At 42.6% G+C, this 20,652-nt stretch overlaps 1 protein-coding gene across 1 annotated transcript in view; it reads right to left on the bottom strand.

The window, feature by feature from the left end:
• The window catches only part of CARD14 (caspase recruitment domain family member 14), a 123,462-nt gene extending 105,626 nt beyond the window's left edge, over positions 1-17,836 (bottom strand). Inside the window, exons 1-3 of the mRNA XM_068262430.1 lie at positions 17,758-17,836; positions 9,739-9,783; positions 9,251-9,480 (exon numbers count right to left, since the gene is read on the bottom strand). Coding sequence (XP_068118531.1) covers positions 9,251-9,461 — 211 coding nt within the window. The 5' untranslated portion in view covers positions 9,462-9,480; positions 9,739-9,783; positions 17,758-17,836. The remainder of the gene's footprint in view (positions 1-9,250; positions 9,481-9,738; positions 9,784-17,757) is intronic.
• Between the last annotated feature and the right edge of the window lie 2,816 nt (positions 17,837-20,652).

The raw sequence follows: 20,652 nt of genomic DNA, 5'->3' as shown, positions 1-20,652 counted from the left end.
CAACTTCCCGATATCTCTATATTCAAAGTATCTGGTGTTCAGGCATTACACTCTACTTGCATAATATATATATTGCACTGTCCACGTTTTGATTTTAGTGAATTTTCTACAGAAAAAAAAAGAGAAAATCCTTCTTAGCATTTCCCATTTTAAGTGTGGCTATTTTGAAGCCAATTCTGATGTAATTTCCTCCCTTACTCTCCTCTACCTGATTTGCCCGCCTTTCACTATAGAAAGTGCGTTGTCTCTGCATGAGACATTTTGGCCAGTCAGAGAGGAACAGAGGTGTGGGAAGGGAAAACAGGAGGGAAAGAGGCTTCAGCCAATCAGGCTGCATTAGTTAAGTCTGAGGGGGAAGTAGAGAAGCAAAACAGGACAACCCAGCATGCCCTGCAACTTCCTTTTTGCGTACCAAATTTTGTGTGCACCAAATAAGAGTCAGGTAAACTAGGGAATGATCATTTATCATCAAGAAAAGTAATAGTGATTTTAACTTTTGGATTGCCTGGTTAGCATCCCTATTACCTGTATACCAGATAGAAATAAAGAATTGATATTTGATTTTATGCCCCACAGTTACACTTTAAACCTGGAGCTCCCTACCAAACTTGCTCTGACCTGGGACAGACACACCCATCTGTGGAGCTCTGGAAAAGGAACAAAGGTTTGCTATTTGCTTAGCATAAACCAATAGTCATATTCAGGCCAGGGTAGGCTGCGTCAGACTGGCAGACTAGCAGACTTGTACTGTGTCATAGGTAGGCGGACTGGCAGATCTGTTCCCTGTTTTGATTTGTTGAAACAGGTTAGCTCTTAAAAATGTTTTAAATAAACTCATGCTGGTGATGGAAACTTGTTGAAAAACCTGTTGTGCCAATTTACTATGAAAAGGGCTCTTTCCAGTAAATCCAAAAGTATCCTGCAACAACGTGTCTTTTTTTAGTGAAAGACATATGGGGGCTGACATATTTATTTCCTTTTAAATAATGCACATTGCCTGGCTGCCCTGCTGATCCTCTGCCTCTAATGCATTTAGATATAGACCCTGAAACAAGCATGCAGACCAGATGTTTCTTTTCAAAAATCTGACAAGATTAGCTGCATGTTTGTTTCAGATGTGTGATTCAGACACTACTGACCAGAAAAATAAGCATAACTGCCAGGCAACTGGAATTGTTTAAAAGGAACTAAACATGTCAGCCTCCATATGCCTCTCAAGCTGCTGCACCAGGCTGCTGCGCGCTCCCACGGCTGATCGCGGTCCTCCTGTGCTGCTGCCCGTTAGCCCGGAGATCAATGAATGGGAACGCAGTTCCCATTCATTGATCTAAGTCCCCGTTAGAAAGACTGATGGCTTCTATGAGAAGACACAATCTTTCTAAAGGAAAAAAAAGTTTCACGTCCTCCCTTCATTTCTTGTAAGCGTGATCGCTCGCTTACAGGAAGTAAAAAAAAGTTGACTGAGGCCATCTTGTGGACAAATAGTAAAACTACATCTACATACATTTTTTTTTAAATTCACACAATAAATTACATTTAAAATTCACTGTTTACCTTCCACACCCCTCAAAAAAAACCTATTTAAAAAAATTACTATTAAAAACAAAACAAAACAGACAAACATAAATAGTTACCTAAGGGTCTGACTGAGGGTATATTACTACTATTTTTTTAAATTATAAGCTTGTGAATAGTGATGGATGCAAAACGTTAAAAAATGCACCTTTATTTCCAAATAAAATATTGGCACCATACATTGTGATAGGGACATAATTTAAATGGTGTAATAACTGGGACAAATGAGCAAATAAAATACGTCGGTTTTAATTGTGGTAGCATGTATTGTTTTAAAGCTATAATGGCCGAAAACTGAGTAAGAATTATTTTTTTCATTTTTTTCTTAATATTCCCGTTAAACTGCAATTAGAAAAAAATAATTCTTAGCAAAAATTACCACCCAAAGAAAGCCTAATTGGTGGCGGAAAAAAAACAAGATATAGATCAATTAATTGTGATAAAGTTATTGGCAAATTAATGGTAGGGGAAAATTGCTTGGAGGATGCATAAGGTGAAAAACGACTGAATGCTGAAGTGGTTAATAAAAAAAAAAAAGGAGGCTAGGGCGACAGCTCTGAGACCCAACACTGTATAGATTTATCGCTGTGCTGTTGCATAACAATGTATCTGTACAGCATTGGGGCCACCCAACCTGTGCTCCATAGTGATCTTATCCAAACGCTACAGATGAACAAGTTGGCGATAATGGTATGCCGCACACTAGTGATGGAATATGGTATGTGGGGTATAATTTTAACTGAAAAAAGACAAGTAAAATATTTTGAGATGTTTAATAACTGTGGCACTTGTCATGTGACATTTGTGAAGGGTAAAATATATAAAAAAAAGTATTTTCTGCACATAAACCTATTTTTTCCCTATAAAATTAAACAATTCTTGAAAGAAAATATTACCCAAACAAAGCCTAGATTGTCCTGGAAAAAACTAGAACTGTATCACTTTGATGGCATAAGTAATAGAAAGTTATTGCTGTATCAATATTTACAGCTGAGCCTGAAATGCCAAAATTGTGAGCAATCTTAAAGGAAACCAGAGCTGAGCGATGCGAAAGACTTTATACTCACCCGGAGCTTCCTCCAGCTCCATAAACGTGTGAGTACCTCGCTGTCCTCCCGCGGCCTGCCATTCAGCCATGATCAGCCCTGGTAATTGGCTCAGTCATGTCAGCCAGTAGCCCAGACTGACACAGGTTTCCTCCAGGTAATCCAGTTTCCTCCCACATCCCAAAAACATACAGATAAGTAAATTGGCCCTAGACTATGATACATGCACCACACGATACATACAGAGACATACAGTATGGCTATGGTAGGGATTAGATTGTGAGCCCCTCCGAGGGACATTTAGTGACAAGACAATATACTCTGTACATCGCTGTGTGATATGTCAGCGCTATATAAATACTTAAATAAATAAAATAAATACACATGTTTATGTTGCACATAAGTTACATTTCCTCTGCTCTCTGCAGACAGTTCAGTTAGAGACACAGCAGCTGCTGAGAGCTTTCTCTCACACATACAGGTTAAACAGTTGAACTGAGGGAATTCTCCCTCCCTTCATGGCTCACTCTGCCGTCAGATTAGACCAGACTGCCGTCAGTTAAGAGTGAAAGCAATTTGATACACTAATCAAAAGAGATAAGCAAATGAAATGTATACATCATTATTTGCCAGCACTTTAGGAACTCTCTCAATTCCATGTAAAAAAAAATGTTAATCGATCGTGTTCCTTTAAGTACATAAGGATACCAGTTTATCAGTAATTAAATATTAATAAAAAGTTTCTATAAAAATATCATATATTTAAACATATATTGTACACAAGCACTTGCTTCTTTTCACGTGATTTTAATAGTTGTAATTAAATCTTTTCAAATCACACACATTAATTATGTGGGATTCTCATATGTAATGTCTAATATGTATGCCAAGATTTCCAGGTGTATGCTTGAGAAAATCTTGGTACCACCCTTGTTGAATCTAACCTGACCTAAATTAACCTATTTCAGGACTGCTCTGCAGGATGCACAAATTCTGGTCTACAGACAAGCCAGGGATTATGGCTACCAAAGCAGTAGTAAAACTGCTCTCATCATTATAAATTGTGAAACATACTACAATGAGGCTTATGGGGTTTTGCAGGTCTTTTCAACACTTTAAAACCTGTTTTGACTTTTAAGATGTTGATTTAGACACAGGGGGATTTGGAACAGCCACCAAAAGTGTGGGTTTCATGGACTTTTTTTTCCAGGGTGCAGGCATTTCCCTGTGACAATGTACATTGCAACACACCTTCCAACTTTTTGAGATAAGAAAGAGGGACACTTTTAAGACCTGCCTCTGCAACACTTCCACCAAACCTCTAGTCATGCATACCACAAAACATTCTTGAGCAAAATATATACGTTATAAAAGGGCACTTGGAAATTTAGGCACACAGGAAAGGCGATAGTTGAATATTGGTAAATGTACTGATACTCTATTATTAAAGTCTAAAAGTGAGCCAGAGACGAAGCACCCTCATGTTTTTTACCATATATATCAGTTGGAACATTAGAGAAAACACCTACCCTGCTCTCTGTTTCATTCTTCTCTGCTCAGCCTGCTTGTTACCAGCCCTGATAAAATCCCCGGCTGAGCATTCAGTCTGGCTTTGCTCAGGAGCCATTATCTTACCTTCTATCAGCCGCTCCCTGGCTGGATCCATGCCGTGCCGCAATTCCTCTCTGCACTTTGTTGACTCTGCAGCAGCACTTTACCCACCCCAGATGAACGAACGAGCAAGCAGCGCCCGTTGCTATGGTGATGGGGCTGAATGCACAGGCTGTGCTGGAGAGTGCGGGGCTGGCATGTGCCCCATCACTATATCAACGGGCGCTGCTTGCTCGATCGTTTGCTTGTCTGGGCTGGATGTTGTGCTGCTGCAGAGTCAGCAGAGTGCAGAGAGGAGATGCGGCATGGAGGGGCTCCAGCCAGGGAGTGACTGATAGAAGGTAAGATTTTGGCTCCTTGGTTGGCTGCATGTCGGGGAGAGGGGCAGGCGGGCGGTTGCAATCTGTAAGTCCGCTTTGGGCCCTATTTGTCATTAATACGTCTCTGCAGAGCCCACTAAACATGCCTGCTTCCCCCGTTTTTTATTTTAGTTTCCACTAAGGTATCTTTAACCCCATGAAAGCACTTACTGGTGGGCACGGGGGTGGGGCGGCTAGTGTGCGGTTCAGCATCCAGTGGATGGGCTGGGGGGGGGGGGGGGGGGCAGGGCTGATTATACGTGAGGGGCTCCAAGAGTTCTGATGGCGGCCCTGATACCACCGCATGTCAAACAATGACAAACCTGGTTTTACACTGCCATTCAGCTGCATGAAATTTCATCTGAAAGGTACTCATGGCCAATAGACGGAAGGTGGACATCTCGACAAGCATGCAGTTCAGCTGTCCATGGATAATGGGCTTAAATATCAGTCGCAGTTCAGCTGTCTGTGGATAATGGGCTTAAATATCAGTAGATAGACCATCCTTTTTGAGCCTTAAAACTGTTTCATCTATTGGTGGCTCAATGAGCTGGATGTGCTTCTGTCATGGAATGTTTAGAGTATCTGATAGAAAAGGACAGGGAAAGTGGACACTGTCCTTGTTCACCACAAGTTTTATTGTGTACCACTGATGATGCACTTATATGCCCAAATGTGAGCTGGCTGGGCCTTCCAGCAGGTGAGTGTTATTGGGCTGGTGCAAGGCAGCCAACAGCTTTTTTGTATCCCCAGTTCACATATATCAGATGAACGGATGTATATGGTCAGCCCAAAGAAATATGTTCCTGAAGCAGGGCCTGTTCTAACTACAATTGGGCCCTGGCCTCCATGACTCCCCCTTCCAACCAAATCACCCCCATGGCCCCTGAGCCGGCTGCCAGGCCAAATCCAACCCCCCCTCCCGACACAAAATATCATTAGGTGTCCATCATATGTCCCCTAAAAAGCATTTTGTGGGTTCCCATTATTCCCCTCCTTCTTTTCATATACAGAGTATACACGGTATCCCGACTCTCATGGGTCACCATAGCTGGCGGGGAGGATGGACACCTTAAGGGGCCCTCACAGGATCTGGGGAAATTGCCCCCTTTGCCTCTATAGAAGCGCCGTCCCTGTTCTGATGCTAACTCCATTGCTACCTGTTTGCGGATTTGGTGTTAATCACAAGAACAGCAGGACATCCAAAGTCTGAAATAGTGGCAGGATAAATTGTACACCAGCACACTGAACTGCAATGAACATGTGGGAGAGGGTCCTTGTGAAAGCTGGGATATGTTCCACCTGCTATTTGCCTGTAACGCTAGGTACACACAATGGCCTTGATTAATAAAGCATTACCGCATGCGGTAATGCTGAAAACAGCTGACTTTACCGAGCACTTAGCAAAATGTCAATTCATAAACCCTGTTACTGCATGAAAAGCTGAAATTCCTGAGCAGTGAGGTAAATTACCACCTTGTGCGGTGAACACCTTCAGCACATGTCAGTATTAGTAAATGTCAATTCATAATAGTAGAGCAGGCCAGTAATGTCACAGAGAATACCATGTGCTATAAGGAGGTGATAAGACAGAGATAAGTGCAGGGATGAATGGAGACTCAGCAGAAGCAGTGAGACACAGGCAGCAGCAGAGTGAACAAACAAGGCTTCCCTGAATACTAGTGGCGTAGCTACAAACCTCTGGGCCCTGATGCGGAATCTGGATGTGGGCCCCCCTCCCAGCAACACTCGACGCACACAAATCCCTATAGCCAGCTATAGGTCCCTTCAGTATAGGTAGCCAGGCATAGGTAAGCCAGTATAGTTGCCCTCGGTATAGGTTAGCCAGGTAGGTGCCTCCAGCATAGGTAGCCAGTATAGTTGCCCCCAGTATAGGTAAGATAGGCAGGCACCCCCGGTATAAGTTAGATGGGTAGGTGCCCCCAGTACAGGTTAGCTAGGTGGGTGCCTCTAATATAGGTAGCCAGAATAGTTGCCCCCATCATAGGTTAGATAGGTAGATGCCCCCAGTATAGATTAGTTAGGTAGGTGCCTCCAATATAGGTAGCCAGTATAGTTGCCACCTGTATAGGCTAACTAGGTAGGTAGGTGCCCCCAATACAGGTTAGATAAGTAAGTGCCCCCAGTATAGGTTAGATAGGTAGCTGCCCCCCAGTATAGGTTAGATAGGTAGCTGCCCTCCAGTATAGGTTAGATAGGTAGGTGCCCCCCAGTATAGGTTAGATAGGTAGGTGCCCCCCAGTATAGGTTAGATTAGGTAGCTGCCCTCCAGTAAAGGTTAGATTAGATAGCTGCCCCCCAGTATAGGTTAGATTAGGTAGCTGCCCCCCAGTATAGGTTAGATTAGGTAGCTGCCCCCAGTATATAGTTAGATTAGGTAGCTGCCCCCCAGTATTGGTTAGATTAGGTAGCTGCCCCCCAGTATAGGTTAGATTAGGTAGCTGCCCCCAGTATAGGTTAGATTAGGTAGCTGCCCCCAGTATAGGTTAGATAAGGTAGCTGCCCCCAGTATAGGTTAGATAAGGTAGCTGCCCCCCAGGATAGGTTAGATTAGGTAGCTGCCCCCAGGATAGGTTAGATTAGGTAGCTGCCCCCCAGGATAGATTAGATTAGGTAGCTGCCCCCCAGGATAGGTTAGATTAGGTAGCTGCCCCCCAGGATAGGTTAGATTAGGTAGCTGCCCCCCAGGATAGGATAGGTAGGTGCCCCCCAGGATAGGATAGGTAGGTGCCCCTTAGGATAGGTTAGATTAGGTAGCTGCCCCCCAGTATAGGTTAGATTAGGTAGCTGCCTCCCAGTATAGGTTAGATTAGGTAGCTACCCCCCAGGATAGGTTAGGTTGCTGCCCCCCAGGATAGGTTAGGTAGCTGCCACCCAGGATAGGTTAGGAAGCTGCCACCCAGGATAGGTTAGGTAGATGCCCCCCACGATAGGTTAGGTAGCTGCCCCCCACGATAGGTTAGGTAGCTGCCCCCCACGATAGGTTAGGTAGCTGCCCCCCAGGATAGAATAGGTAGGTGCCCCCCAGGATAGGTAGCTGCCCGCCAGGTTAGGTTAGGTCAGGTTAGGTAGGTGCCCCCACCCCAATAATGGAGGGGGGAGCCGGAGCCGCGGGGAGGGAAGCCCGACCTCTCCCTCCCTTCCTCTCCCCGGGCTCCCCCCTCGAAATTCTGAGTGAGCGTGCAGGGTAGCGGCGCTATACTAAACTACTCACCTCCGTCCCAGGTTCCAATCGTCGCTGACTCGCTGGTCTCCTCCCGCTCCGCATAGATGCTGATACACACGCTGCTGTGTCAGCGTGTACGCAGCGTGTGTATCAGCATCTATGTGGACTGGAGCGGGAGGAGACCAGCGACGATTGGAACCTGGGACGGAGGTGAGTAGTTTAGTATAGCGCCGCTACCCTGCACGCTCACTCAGAATTTCGAGGGGGGAGCCCGGGGAGAGGAAGGGAGGGAGAGGTCGGGCTTCCCTCCCCGCGGCTCCGGCTCCCCCCTCCAATACAGCGCACACCAACAGGGCAGCGAGCGGCACAGGCAGCACGGGTATGTGCCCCCCGGGCCCCTCCCCCGCCTCTTCAGGAGCCGGGCCCGGTCGCGAAGGCGACTGCTGCGACCCCAGGCCCTACGCCCATGCTGAATACCCTAGGCTATGTTTTTAACCTCTTGACTACCTGTTTTTCAGATGTATATTTGCTGGAGGTGAACGTCAAGCCTGGCATGTGTAAAGTTTCTTAAAGTTCTTCTAAGTGGTGGCAATTAAATAGATTGTTTAGCAAGACTAATAGACAGATGCAGAGCAGATTCAGGGCAAGGAGAGGCAGTATAACTAAACATGCACATCTAAACTGAAATTGGGGATGTCTCTTTTATTGTAATGCTGTCTCGGCACAGAGAACAGCCAAATGTAGCAACTCAGCCAGCTAATCATTAATGTAACAACTCAGCCAGCTACTCTTCTCATGTTACCGATGCTTTAGTTCGGTAAATCCCCACATTTCTACCGCACCTGTGAAAATGTTTATGAATTAGCATACAGAAGCCTAAAATACAGAATGTGGTATTTTCCTGATTTTTTTTTACCGCTAAGCCTTTTATGAATCTAGGCCAATGTGATTTTCGGACAGATTTACTGTCAGATCAATTATTTACAACATGTTCGATCTGATTTCCAATTGATTTTACATATAAGTGAACGGATAATCGATCGGAAATCAGATAAGACGTTTGGAAATAATCGATCTGACAGTAAGGGCTTGATTCACAAACCCGTGCTAACTGTTAGCACGGGAGTGCTAAACAGTTAGCACGTGAAGTGTTGCTCGTGGACTTTGGAAAGCTTCTACTGCACCTTTGCTGGAGCCTTGAAGGTAAATATTGTCATGTGCTGCTGTATCTGTGCAGTGTTTGTTGGCACTTGTCAGGAGAATTTTCAGGGGAGCTAGCACTGGATCCCTAAGGCTAAAGAGGACAGGAGAAGCCTCATTATGATCCTGAGGTTTCCACCTCCCGAGGTAAGTATCCCATAGGGGCTGTTTTTCAGAGGCCAGAGACTTCTGGTACTGAAGTGGTTAAGGTCTGTGTGCACTGAAAGCTTGCAGTGGCTCTAACCAAGATATAGTTAATTATTCATACTCACCAAGCCTCATGGCTCTTGTTGAGAACTTGGCACAGTGCAGAACTTCTTCTTCATCCATTGCATCTAACACTTTGGTTTGGCGCAGGTAAGGGGTGAGGCGCTCAGGAGACATTTTTTGCACAATCTTACATCTATGTTTTTCAATCATTTCCCAGAGCTCCTCTTCATCCATATCCATTAGCTCCGGATCAGCTTTCCACTGCGCTGACATGTTGTATTATAAATATCACCTGAAAAAAAAAATCAGCAATTTTTTTACTATCCAGAGGTCTTTCAGGATGAAATTAAGAAAACTGTCACACTTTCACAACATTTCTCAGATTCAAGGTTTTGCAAGTGGACTGTAACTTGCATACTTCCTTATCATTGGAAAAATAAGTGAAGTAAGCTGAAGGCAGAGTGTACACAATCCTATTACTGCATGACTAAAAAGTCAGTTTATTGTATTAATAGAATGGAAAGTTAAAAAAACCACAAAACAAACTCACCTTATGTATACACCCGTTACGATGTTCTCTCTGAAACTTTCAAGGCTGGAAGGAAACAGGAAATGAATATCAAGGATAAAGTACTTCACAACATCTACCTTTAGTTTTAGTTATGTCACTCAATGAACCTTTACGTAGCAGCATAGTTGGAATTTCACCCCCAGGGCTGCGTAATTTTCCAACAAGCAAAAATAAACTTGTGTTTTCACTTGAGCACAAAGTTCACCAATCGTGATAATTATGCGTCTGATGGGAGTGTTCAAGGAAGTGCTGATGATAACAAGAACTTTGGTTTGAGAGTGAATCTGACAGATATTTAGAATCTGAAACTGCAGGTTTGTTGATTCTGTAGAACTATTGATAGTAATTCAGTGTAACCAAGCAGCTCGGGGTGACCCAAAACCACAAGGAAAGTATAGGGAACTAAGAGACCAAAAAGCCCTCCTACTAAAAAGCAATGCTTAGTATGGTTTGCCTTCTTAAAGCAGAAGGTATTTGCGATAATTCAGCTTTAAGTGACCATCTGTGGTTACCCACAATGCACTGCTACTGAATATGCTAATTATCTCTTTATGCCCCTGAAGACAGGCTTACATCCAGAACTGCTGGTGTATAGCAAGCCTATGGGGCATAAAAAGATAAGTTGCATATTTAGTAGCGATGCATTGTGAGCATCCGTTTTAAGAAGGCAAACCACACTAAGCATTGATTGTAATTTGTATCTAGAAGATATATTAATTTATGGCTGAGGTCCACTGGAGCCTAGAGCTCATTCACAATTGTTTATATCCATGCAGATAAAAAACATGTATTTTACTGCATTATAATCAAGGCCGGCGCTATAAAACAGGCAAAGGGGGCAATTGCCCCAGGGCCCCAGAGTCCGAAGAGGCCCCCCAGTCACTCCTCTTTGCCTCTTTAAAAAATGTAATTTATTTCAGACCTCAAGATCAGCGCGGCGACTTGGCTAACAGACCTCAGGCTCAGAGCCGGACCGAGGCAAACAGCGCAGCACACAGCACCGCTGACTTCATATGTGATGTCACTTGTCACCTCCTGCATTTGAAATTATGCGCGCGGCTGCTGTGGCCGCTCTGCCTCGGGTCCCGCTCTGGGCATGAGGTCTGTCAGTCAAGTCACCACACTGATCTTGAGGTCTGTGTCGCCACACTGATCTGGAGGTCTGGGGTACTGGGGGCAGATCTATACATATAATGGGGGAAAAGCTATACCTATACTGGGGGCAGATACACTCACCTAAAGGATTATTAGGAACACCATACTAATATGGTGTTTGACCCCATTTCGCCTTCAGAACTGCCTTAATTCTACGTGGCATTGATTCAACAAGGTGCTGAAAGAATTAATTAGAAATGTTGGCCCATATTGATACGATAGCATCTTGCAGTTGATGCACATCCAGGGCACGAAGCTCCCGTTCCATCAAATCCCAAAGATGCTCTATTGAGTTGAGATCTGGTAGCTGTGGGGGCTATTTTAGTACAGTGAACTCATTGTCATGTTTAAGAAAGCAATTTGAAATTATTCAAGCTTTGTGACATGGTGCATTATCCTGTTGGAAGTAGCCATCAGAGGATGGGTACATGGTGGTCATGAAGGGATGGACATGGTCAGAAACAATGATCAGGTAGCCCGTGGCATTTAAACAATGCTTAATTGTCACTAAGGGGCCTAAAGTGTGCCAAGAAAACATCCCCCACACCATGACACCACCACCACCAGCCTGCACAGTGGTAACAAGGCATGATGGATCCATGTTCTCATTCTGTTTACACCAAATTCTGACTCTTTTGAGACCCATCAGACCAGGCAACATTTTTCCAGTCTGCAACTGTCCAATTTTGGGGAGCTCGTGCAAATTGTAGCCTCTTTTTCCTATTTGTAGTGGAGATGAGTGGTACCCGGAGGGGTCTTCTGCTGTTGTAGCCCATCCGCCTCAAGGATGTGCGTGTTGTGGCTTCACAAATACTTTGCTGCATACCTCGGTTGTAACGAGTGGTTATTTTAGTCAACGTTGCTCTTCTATCAGCTTGAATCAGTTGGCCCATTCTCCTCTAAACCTCTAGCATCAACAAGGCATTTTCGCCCACAAGATGGCCGCATACTGGATGTTTTTCCCTTTTCACACCATTCTTTGTAAACCCTAGAAATGGTTGTGCATAAAAATCCCAGTAACTGAGAAGATTGTGAAATACTCAGACCGGCCCATCTGGCACCAACAACCATGCCACACTCAAAATTGCTTAAATCGCCTTTCTTTCCCATTCTGACATTCAGTTTGGAGTTCAGGAGATTCTCTTGGCCAGGACCACACCGCTAAATGCATTGAAGCAACTGCCCTGTGATTGGTTGATTAGATAAATGCATTAATGAGAAATTGAACAGGTGTTCCTAATCCTTTAGGTGAGTGTATATGCATATACTGGGGGCAGGTATAATGGATCACTGAGCTGGCTGCCAGGGAGTTAACGGGGAAGGGGGGGGGGGAGGGGGTGGCAGTGTGACTGACTTTGCCTTGGGGTAGGGGGCCCCCAGGTTATCTTTGCCCCGGGGCCCTCATGCTGCTTAAACCGGCCCTGATTATAATTCATTTTAGTACAAAAAACTGCATGAATACAGACAACGAGCAATAACTATTAAAGTGACTGTTACACTGTTGGGTGTCTTTTTTTCCATGATCAAGCAAGAAATTTTGAATCAGGATGATACCATGTATTGGCTAACTTAAAAAAAACAAGAGTAAGGGCCCATTCTCACTTAAAAGCGCAAAACTGTAGCGCTTAATGCTATTGTTTTGCGTGGGTGATTCTACCACGATTAGCACAGTAAAATCGCTGTACACTCTCCCAATCTCTGACGATCGCTATCTGCGCTATTTTAAGCACTGTATAGCGATCGCTCCAGAATTGCGGGAAAATTCTGCAGGCAACACATTTTGCGATTCCTGCTAATTGCGAAATGCCCGAAATCTGCGGCAATTGCAGCAGTAAGATCACTGCTATATAGTTACAATTGCGCTAGCACTTCAGGGTTTAGCAGGAATCGCCTGCTAATCTCCCTTGTGTGAATGGGCCCTCAGCTTTCAGCTGTGCAGCTTATACCAGACTTCAATCCTGTTTGCTTACAAGATGTTGGAACAGACTATACACAGCTATATACATGCAACATCACAATAGCCACTAAATGGTATCAACCTCCTTCAAAACGTCTTGCTTTTACTGATGGCTAACATGGTACAATACTCTATTTCCTATATAAACCTAAAACATATTTGTAATGTTCAAGCAAGTCAGTTAGTTTACCATACCAGGCAATTTAATATTTTTAATGTTTTTTTTTAATACACATAAATCAATGAGTCCCAAAGTGGTATGACATGTAATAACCTAGGTGTAACAACAACAAAACATTTGTAAAGTGGGTTTCTCGCTGAGGACCCAAAGCACATAATCTTGTCTCAGATCAGTATATAGTGAGGTATTAATGTGAAATAGTTATGTGATCTTAAATGCCAGACTGAAATGATGGTCTTTAAGTTTTGATTCAAACCAGGGTTGGAACTGTCTTGATTAGGTTTGGCAAGGCATGTCACAGGGTAGGAGCAGCATGACAGAAAGCTCTGCCTCCCAAGGTGTTTAGTTGGATTCTAGTGGTGGTCAAGTTATTGAATCCTGTAGGTGTAGTCGAGTGTATAACGTAAATACATTATAGCTATTTAGGTAGTTAAAAGGACATTAGTCACTGTCTTTCAATATTAAGGTTCCAGAGAATAACATAATAAGAATAAATGAATAACTGAAGGGCACTCCCATATACTGGTTATGTGAGAGGTCACCAGGCTCAAAGCAGATGATAATCACAACCCTGTCCTCACTCAGAACTGCAAGGAAGTCCTTGGTAGTGATGCTGCTCCAGCTGGGGGAAGGGAAGTCAACAGGTGGGTGGATCACAATAAAAAAAGAACTTGCCACTGTAAAATACTTAACTCCAGTTTAAAAGGAAAGTAACTGTGCGACTTGCTTCCAATAAAGGACAACTGTCAGGTTTCATAGTTAAATGGGCACACTGAAAATGACTTCGTATTTCACAGGTTATCTCCTGCCTTAATCAGAAACAGGCCCTTAATTAGGTCAATAAAAGTGCCTAGGAGATGCTAAATTCCTAAATTCTTAAAACCAAATGTTCAAAGCACTGTATATGTATACAGATAAAAATTCTACACAATGATGTATCATCCTCAAAGATGGCAATGTTACTTTCTATTCCATCTACTAGGCTCTTAATGAAATCCAAGCACCTATTTATCAAAACTATAAAACAATCCTCCCCCTAATCAGTGCCTGTATAGTGTAATGGTTAAGGGCTCTGGGTTTGAGTCTTGGGTTCAAGTCTCAGGTCTTCCTGTTCAGTAAGCCAGAACCTATTCAGTAAGGGTTCCTTGGGCTTGACTCCCTAACACTGCTTCTGCCTACTGAGCACACCCTAGTGGGGGAGGTACAGTTTATATATTTAGAGAAATAGGTGCTTGGTATTCTTTAATAAATACACTGAAAAGAAATAGACTTAGTCAGGGGTGGAGCAATAGCCCCTGTAAGGGATGCAGGCACAGGGGGACCGAAGTCTGGTAGGGTGCGTGCCTCGGTCTTCTATGCTCCAACCTCACTGACAGGAAGTGAAGTCAGCGGCGTTGGAGCACTTATACTTAGCTACCTTTACTGTAAGCACAAAAAGTATCCCAAAAGCATGTCAAAAAGTGTGGTGTGGTCTGATGAAGCCATGAGTTAACTTTTTGGCCACAATACCAAAATGTACATTTGGCACGAAAGCATTTCTCATCACCAAAATTACACTATAACAAGAGCCTATATTTTGAGCTTCATTGCCCTGAAATCAATTGAGACCAATTAAAAAACTAAAAAAGTGAATACAGTATTATTAGACACGAAATATAATGCTGAAAGTAATCAGAAGGAACAAGTACAGACGGACAATTTATTAAACATTAAGGGGTTTTGACTTACACCTGGTCAACAAGTGTCTCTCTCCTTGTATGTCCAGAAGTAAGTTGATTTGAATTAAATATGGGGCTTTAGGCCTTATATTGTAGTGTTTTGGCTTCTGTAGAGTCTGACTCACACTCCTCCAGCAAATTCAGACTAGAATGGAACAGGGGCGCCAGAAAAAAATAAAATATGTTAAAAAGTAAACGACCACTGTTGCAAAAATCATAAAATGTTCAATATATAAAAACACATAAAAATACCAAGTACATTTCTTCCAGAGCAAAACGAGACATAAATTACTTTTCTCCCATGTGCCTGTCACTTGCAGTAAGTAATATAAATCTGACAGGTCTGTAATATAAATCTACAGAACTGACAGGCTTTGGACTAGCATTTCTCCTCATGGAGGGTTCTCAGGGTTTTCATTATTTTCAAAAGCACTTAGTGAATGGCAGTTTGTTAGTCCAACTGCCAAAAAAGTGTGCAGCTAGCAGGAAGGCTGGACAGCATCCTATGTAATAAAACCTAACTGTCCCTGCGTCATCCTGTCCCTGTGTCTGTGCGTTTGCGCTACTGCACATGTGCCGTTGGGAGAGGACCAGGATGGGCCAGAAGGCCGGGCGGGTGCGTGCACGTGCGCGCTAACATGTGGCAGCGGTGACAGACCTAGAGCCCATTTTTAAATGGGCTTAGGTCAACTAGTCTTTGTATACCTAATTTTCAGGGGGTGTCCTTATAAAGAAGAAACGTCATGCAGAGAATTTCTCATGAAGAGATGGAGTAGCCCAAAACCTGTCGGTTCTGTCAGATTTCTACTACCTATTGTAAGTGACAGCAACATAGGAGAAAAGTAATGATTGGCTCATTTTAATCTTGAAGAAACTTACTTCGTATTTGTATGTATTACATGTATTTTAAATTTTTACTTTTTTGCGAAAGTCGACCTTTAAAAAGGGAGGTAGTCAGGGGCGTAGCAATAGGGGGTGCAGAAGTCGCGACCGCATCGGGGCCCTTGGACCAGAGGGGCCCTGAGGAGCCTTCCCTCAACTGCATTATTAGCATTCTATTGCCTTTGGCCTGAGCGACCGGAGTGATTGCTCGGGGCGTTGGCTTCCAAGGGGGTGCCTATAGCTGTTTACCTATACTGAGGGCACCTACACCTGATTTCCTATACTGGGGGCACCTATAGCTGGCTACCTATACTGGAGGCACCAACACCTGGCTACCTATACTGGAGGAACCTACGCCTGGCTACCTATACTGGAGGCACCTACGCCTGGCCACCTATGGGGGGGATGGAGACCTTCAACTGAATTCCTATACTGGGGGCACCTATGCTTGGCAACCTATATTGAGGTCACCTACACATGATATCCTATACTGGGGGCACCTATACCCAGGGATGGTCGTAGTCAGCCAACTTCGCTACGCTGGAACTACGCGTAGTTTTACGCAATTACGCTTTGCCAGCTTTGCGTAGCGTAGTACATGCGGACGCTTATGCCATTATACATAAAAATGTACGCATGAATTCCTCTACAAATGCTTGTAACAGTAACTCTTTCCCCTTTACATTCCCCTTTCCAATGCGTAATTTTGTATGCATACAATCGTACGCGGAAAAATAGATGCAAATAACGCATTCGTAGTTTACTTCGCAATACACATGAGAACTACACATAGGGGCGTAAACTACGCGTAATGGTACTTCGCTACGAGTAAAATCGTATGCGTAGTTTTGAGACTTCGCCTACGAGCTACGGACTCATTGGAGTCCGTTTTTCTGCATCCATTCTGCATCCAACCTGCGTGTAGTGGAAACAGGCCCTAAGGCAGGAGAGAACCTGTGAAATATGTAGTCATTTTCAGCGTGTCCATTTAACTATGAAACCTGACAGTAGTGGTGGACTTCGTAACCCTAATGGGGTGGGGTTTAATCTTCTATCTCCTATACAGTAATTGCCTTAGTGGTAATCCACCCTTGTGAGTATCCATTCACATCAAGATTAACTTATTTAATATGTGGCCATAACATACTACACCATTGTGGGTTCTCGATTTCTTTTTGTTTACAAAATTCAGACTAGAGTCAGTCATATGATGTGCATAATAATTTTTGAGTAAAAAACTGCAGAACTATCACAACAGCAAAGAAAGTAAAAGTCCCTCCATGTTCCTATAAATACAGATTTCCTTTAAAGGACCTCTACACCACGAAAAAAGTAAGCAGTTAAAATCTGACAGAATAGACAGATTTTGTACTAGTCTATCTCCTCATGGGGGCTTCTCAGGGTTTTCTTTGTTTTCAGAGGCATTTCCTAAATTTCAGTCTAACTGCCAAAATTAAAAGATACCAGCCAGCCTCCCTAATCACTTGCACACTATTTTGGCAGTTAGACTAAGTAACTGCCATTCAGGAAATCCTTTTAAAAACAAAGAAAACCCTGAGAATCCCTCATGAGCAGATGGACTTGTCCAAAACCTGTCGGTTCTGTCAGATTTTAACTGCTTACTGTTTTTCGCTGGAGTGGTCCCTAATTTGTACTACTTACTAAATTGTAATTTCCTGTATGCCCTTCTTTGTTACTGAGAGAGGGAGAAAGAGAGAGAGAAGGAGGGAAAAGGAAAGATAATGATAGATTGATAGAGCAAGAGTGTACAAGTATGTGTGTGTTTGTGTTTGTGTGTCTATCTGTTTATGTATGTGTGTTTGTGTGTGTATACCTGTTAGTCTGTACATATGTAACTGTGACTGTGTGTAAAAAAAAAGAGAGAGAGAGAGAGAGAGAGAGAGAGAGAGAGAGAGAGAGTGTAAATGTGATGTGTAGACAGGCACTATATCGGCAGTCAGGAAAAAATTCAGGACCTTATATTTGCTCTAAAGAGACTCCTTATGTTTCTCTTTGGTCTTAATAAACTATGATCGACAGCAGAAACCAATTCAAACTGAGACCAACAAACGTGTAGTTTACTACAAAGAAAGAGGTGTACGTACCCTGGTTCTGTCCATACATACGCTTCCGACACATAGGTTATTTTTTGTCTTGCAGTGAGTGTGGTTATGAGAAAGAAGGGAGGGTAAGAGAAGAGATGAAGCAGAGAACTGGTTCTGCAGCTTATATATGCTGACTTATAATTCTCAGCCTAAGATGTTTGTTTTTTTAAAGGGGAAAACACGTCAAGTTTAAAGAGAATCTGTACTCTAATATTTTTACACTAGAAAGCATACCATTCTATTCTTTATTTTCTCCTGTTCCCCTCTGTGCTGTTTTTTCCACTCTGCTGCAATCCTGGCTTGTAATTAACAGTTTTAGGCAGTGTTTACAAACAAACTAACCAGCTTGTGATAGGCTCACATAAACAGAGTGTGTGAGTCATACAGAGTGTGCAGGGGGCCTGCAGAGGGTGTGTATCGCTTCTATCCAATCACAAGCAGCCCTGCACATTCCACACATTCAAGCCTTAGCCCGACAGACAGACAGAGGAAAGGAGATAAGATTTAATACAGAGACAGTGCAAATAGGAAAGGCTGCAGTAAGCCAGAGCACATTAGAACAGGCATAGGAACTTATAGGATAGAAGAACTAAGGCTGAAAAATTTGTTACAGAGTCTCTTTAAGGAAGGACTTGAATTCTTTGTTTAATGGGCTATTCTGATTAGTATATTGATACAGCTTTGGTTTATAATTATGTTACTGCAAAAGGGTAATGAAGTGTAATAAAATGGCAGTATTTGTTCTTTGCCAGAATATGGCTGTATATATTTATTTTAAACATTTCTAAAGCATTTCCACACATTTTATGCAGTTTTTTACATAGACCATGAAACCAGTCACATAATTTACTGTTCCTCAGGGACTCGCAAAAGTAATTTAGTAATTGTCTATAACTCACACTCGGGGGGAGGGGCTCCGTGCTCAGCTTATTCAATTTACCAGCACTACAAATGGCCCGAGGAAGTGGACATAGACCTACAAAACGTGTTGCCAGTACATAATCAAATTTCCTTTTTTCATTATTCCAGTGTCATCATTATTCCAAAGGTAAGCCACTTCTCTAATTTATATTTTAGTTTTTTTAACTAGGTTTTATATCTTCCTGGGCACCTCGTAACCCTTTGCAAACTCTGGAGTCTGGAGGGGATGCCATTGACCTACCAGTGTTTCTGTGGTGTGGAAAGGAAGTTGATATATATCGGCATAATGCTGAATATTAATCTGGGTATCTCTCTTTTCTGTGCTAGTGTCGTTACCCATAGATGCCTTTCAGAACCTGTTCGGTTTCTAGTATTACTTCTAGTAGTCCTGGCTCTTGTTGCTTCAATTTGTAGAAATGCAGCATGACCACAAATTTTTAGATTTGGATTTAAGTCAATGATGGACCTTTTATGTTGGGAAATATTAACCCACTACAGGGCAATGTTGTCATAAGAATAGTATGTACTGCTCCCCAGTGCCGGATAACTGTGACTCTACTGTAATTCAGGTTTGTATAATGGAATAATTGTTCGAAAAACATCTGCTCAGATTTGTAAATCTGTGAGTGAGTAGTTCATGAAGGTAAACCCTGTGATCATGTGATCACACGCCAATATCAACAGACAGGCACCTGCAAAGACACAACTAATAAACCTACTGCACGCAAGCAATGCAATATCAAGTATAAGGCTGGCACATGCCAGTAATTGAATTCTTCAGACATGAGTCATTGAATACAAATGAACTGACTCTGCCAATAACAGGTGGCAAATGTGTATGATGCAGTGAGTCACATAAACAGCGTAGAAGGGAGATGGGGTGATGTTACACCTTGGAGGGAAAAATGCAGAGACAACGGAAGCCCAATAGTGCAAAATGTCAGCGAAAATTGGGACAGGTGGAGAAAATTGAAACCCCCCTCTCCACTCGGGTGTCACAGACATGGTGTGTTGGGGGTGGTCGCTCTCATGAAAAGCTACTGGTTTCTATGTGGTGGAGTTCCCAAGGGTAGGATTTTTGACACAACAAGGGTGAAGAGGCACCGAGAAAAGATAAAACTTTGTTAATAAACAAATTAAAATGAAACCATGGTGGAGGTGGCTTACCTCTCATTTTTGTTGTCGTTAGATAACCCACCTCCACCTTGGTTTTATTTAATCTGCTTTTAACCACTTGCTGTCTTTATGATGTTAAAATAAGTCTCTGCACTCTCCTTCCTACTAAATCTTAGATAACACTGTTTATTTATCTCTGACCTGATAACATCACTACAGAGTTGTAAAATAATGACAGCAAACCCCCCTCTTCCTCTCAGGGAATTCAATGGCAGAGTTAATTAGTAAACAAATGTAAAATACACATTCCAGGAGCAGACAATAGCAGATTGTATACATTACTTCATTGTTAAGTCTAACACATTATCAAAACAAATGAATTGTTTAAATAAACAGGAGGGATAGACACATAAATTGTGTGTGTTTAATTTACAATAGAACTGTTTACATTAAAGCTATAATGTATGAAAGTGGATAAATTGTGTATTTTTGCACTTTTTTCCTTATTTACCTCTTAAAATGCATATAAAATGTAATTACTAATAACAAATATAAGCCACAAAAAAAGCTTTATTTGTCCTGAAAAAAACAATATATAGATCATTTAGTTGTGATAATTATTGATAAAGTTATTGCTAAAGTAATCACAGCTGAGCTGAACTGTGAAAATTACCAGGGTAGTGAAGTGGTTAACAAAATGGTAACCTTTCTGGGCAATATGGGAATTTTAACTTTTATTCACCTTTATTATTATAGGCATAGTGTACCTAGAGGACATCAGCAAAATGTGTGTTTAATTTCGCTAGTTTGCCCCTCTAGCTATCTCAATGGTGATATGGCCCTTAGTCCAAAACGTTT

This window comes from Hyperolius riggenbachi, chromosome 12 (assembly GCF_040937935.1).
Source record: "Hyperolius riggenbachi isolate aHypRig1 chromosome 12, aHypRig1.pri, whole genome shotgun sequence".
Lineage (NCBI taxonomy): Eukaryota > Metazoa > Chordata > Amphibia > Anura > Hyperoliidae > Hyperolius > Hyperolius riggenbachi.
This window is presented reverse-complemented; position numbering and strand designations above follow the sequence as displayed.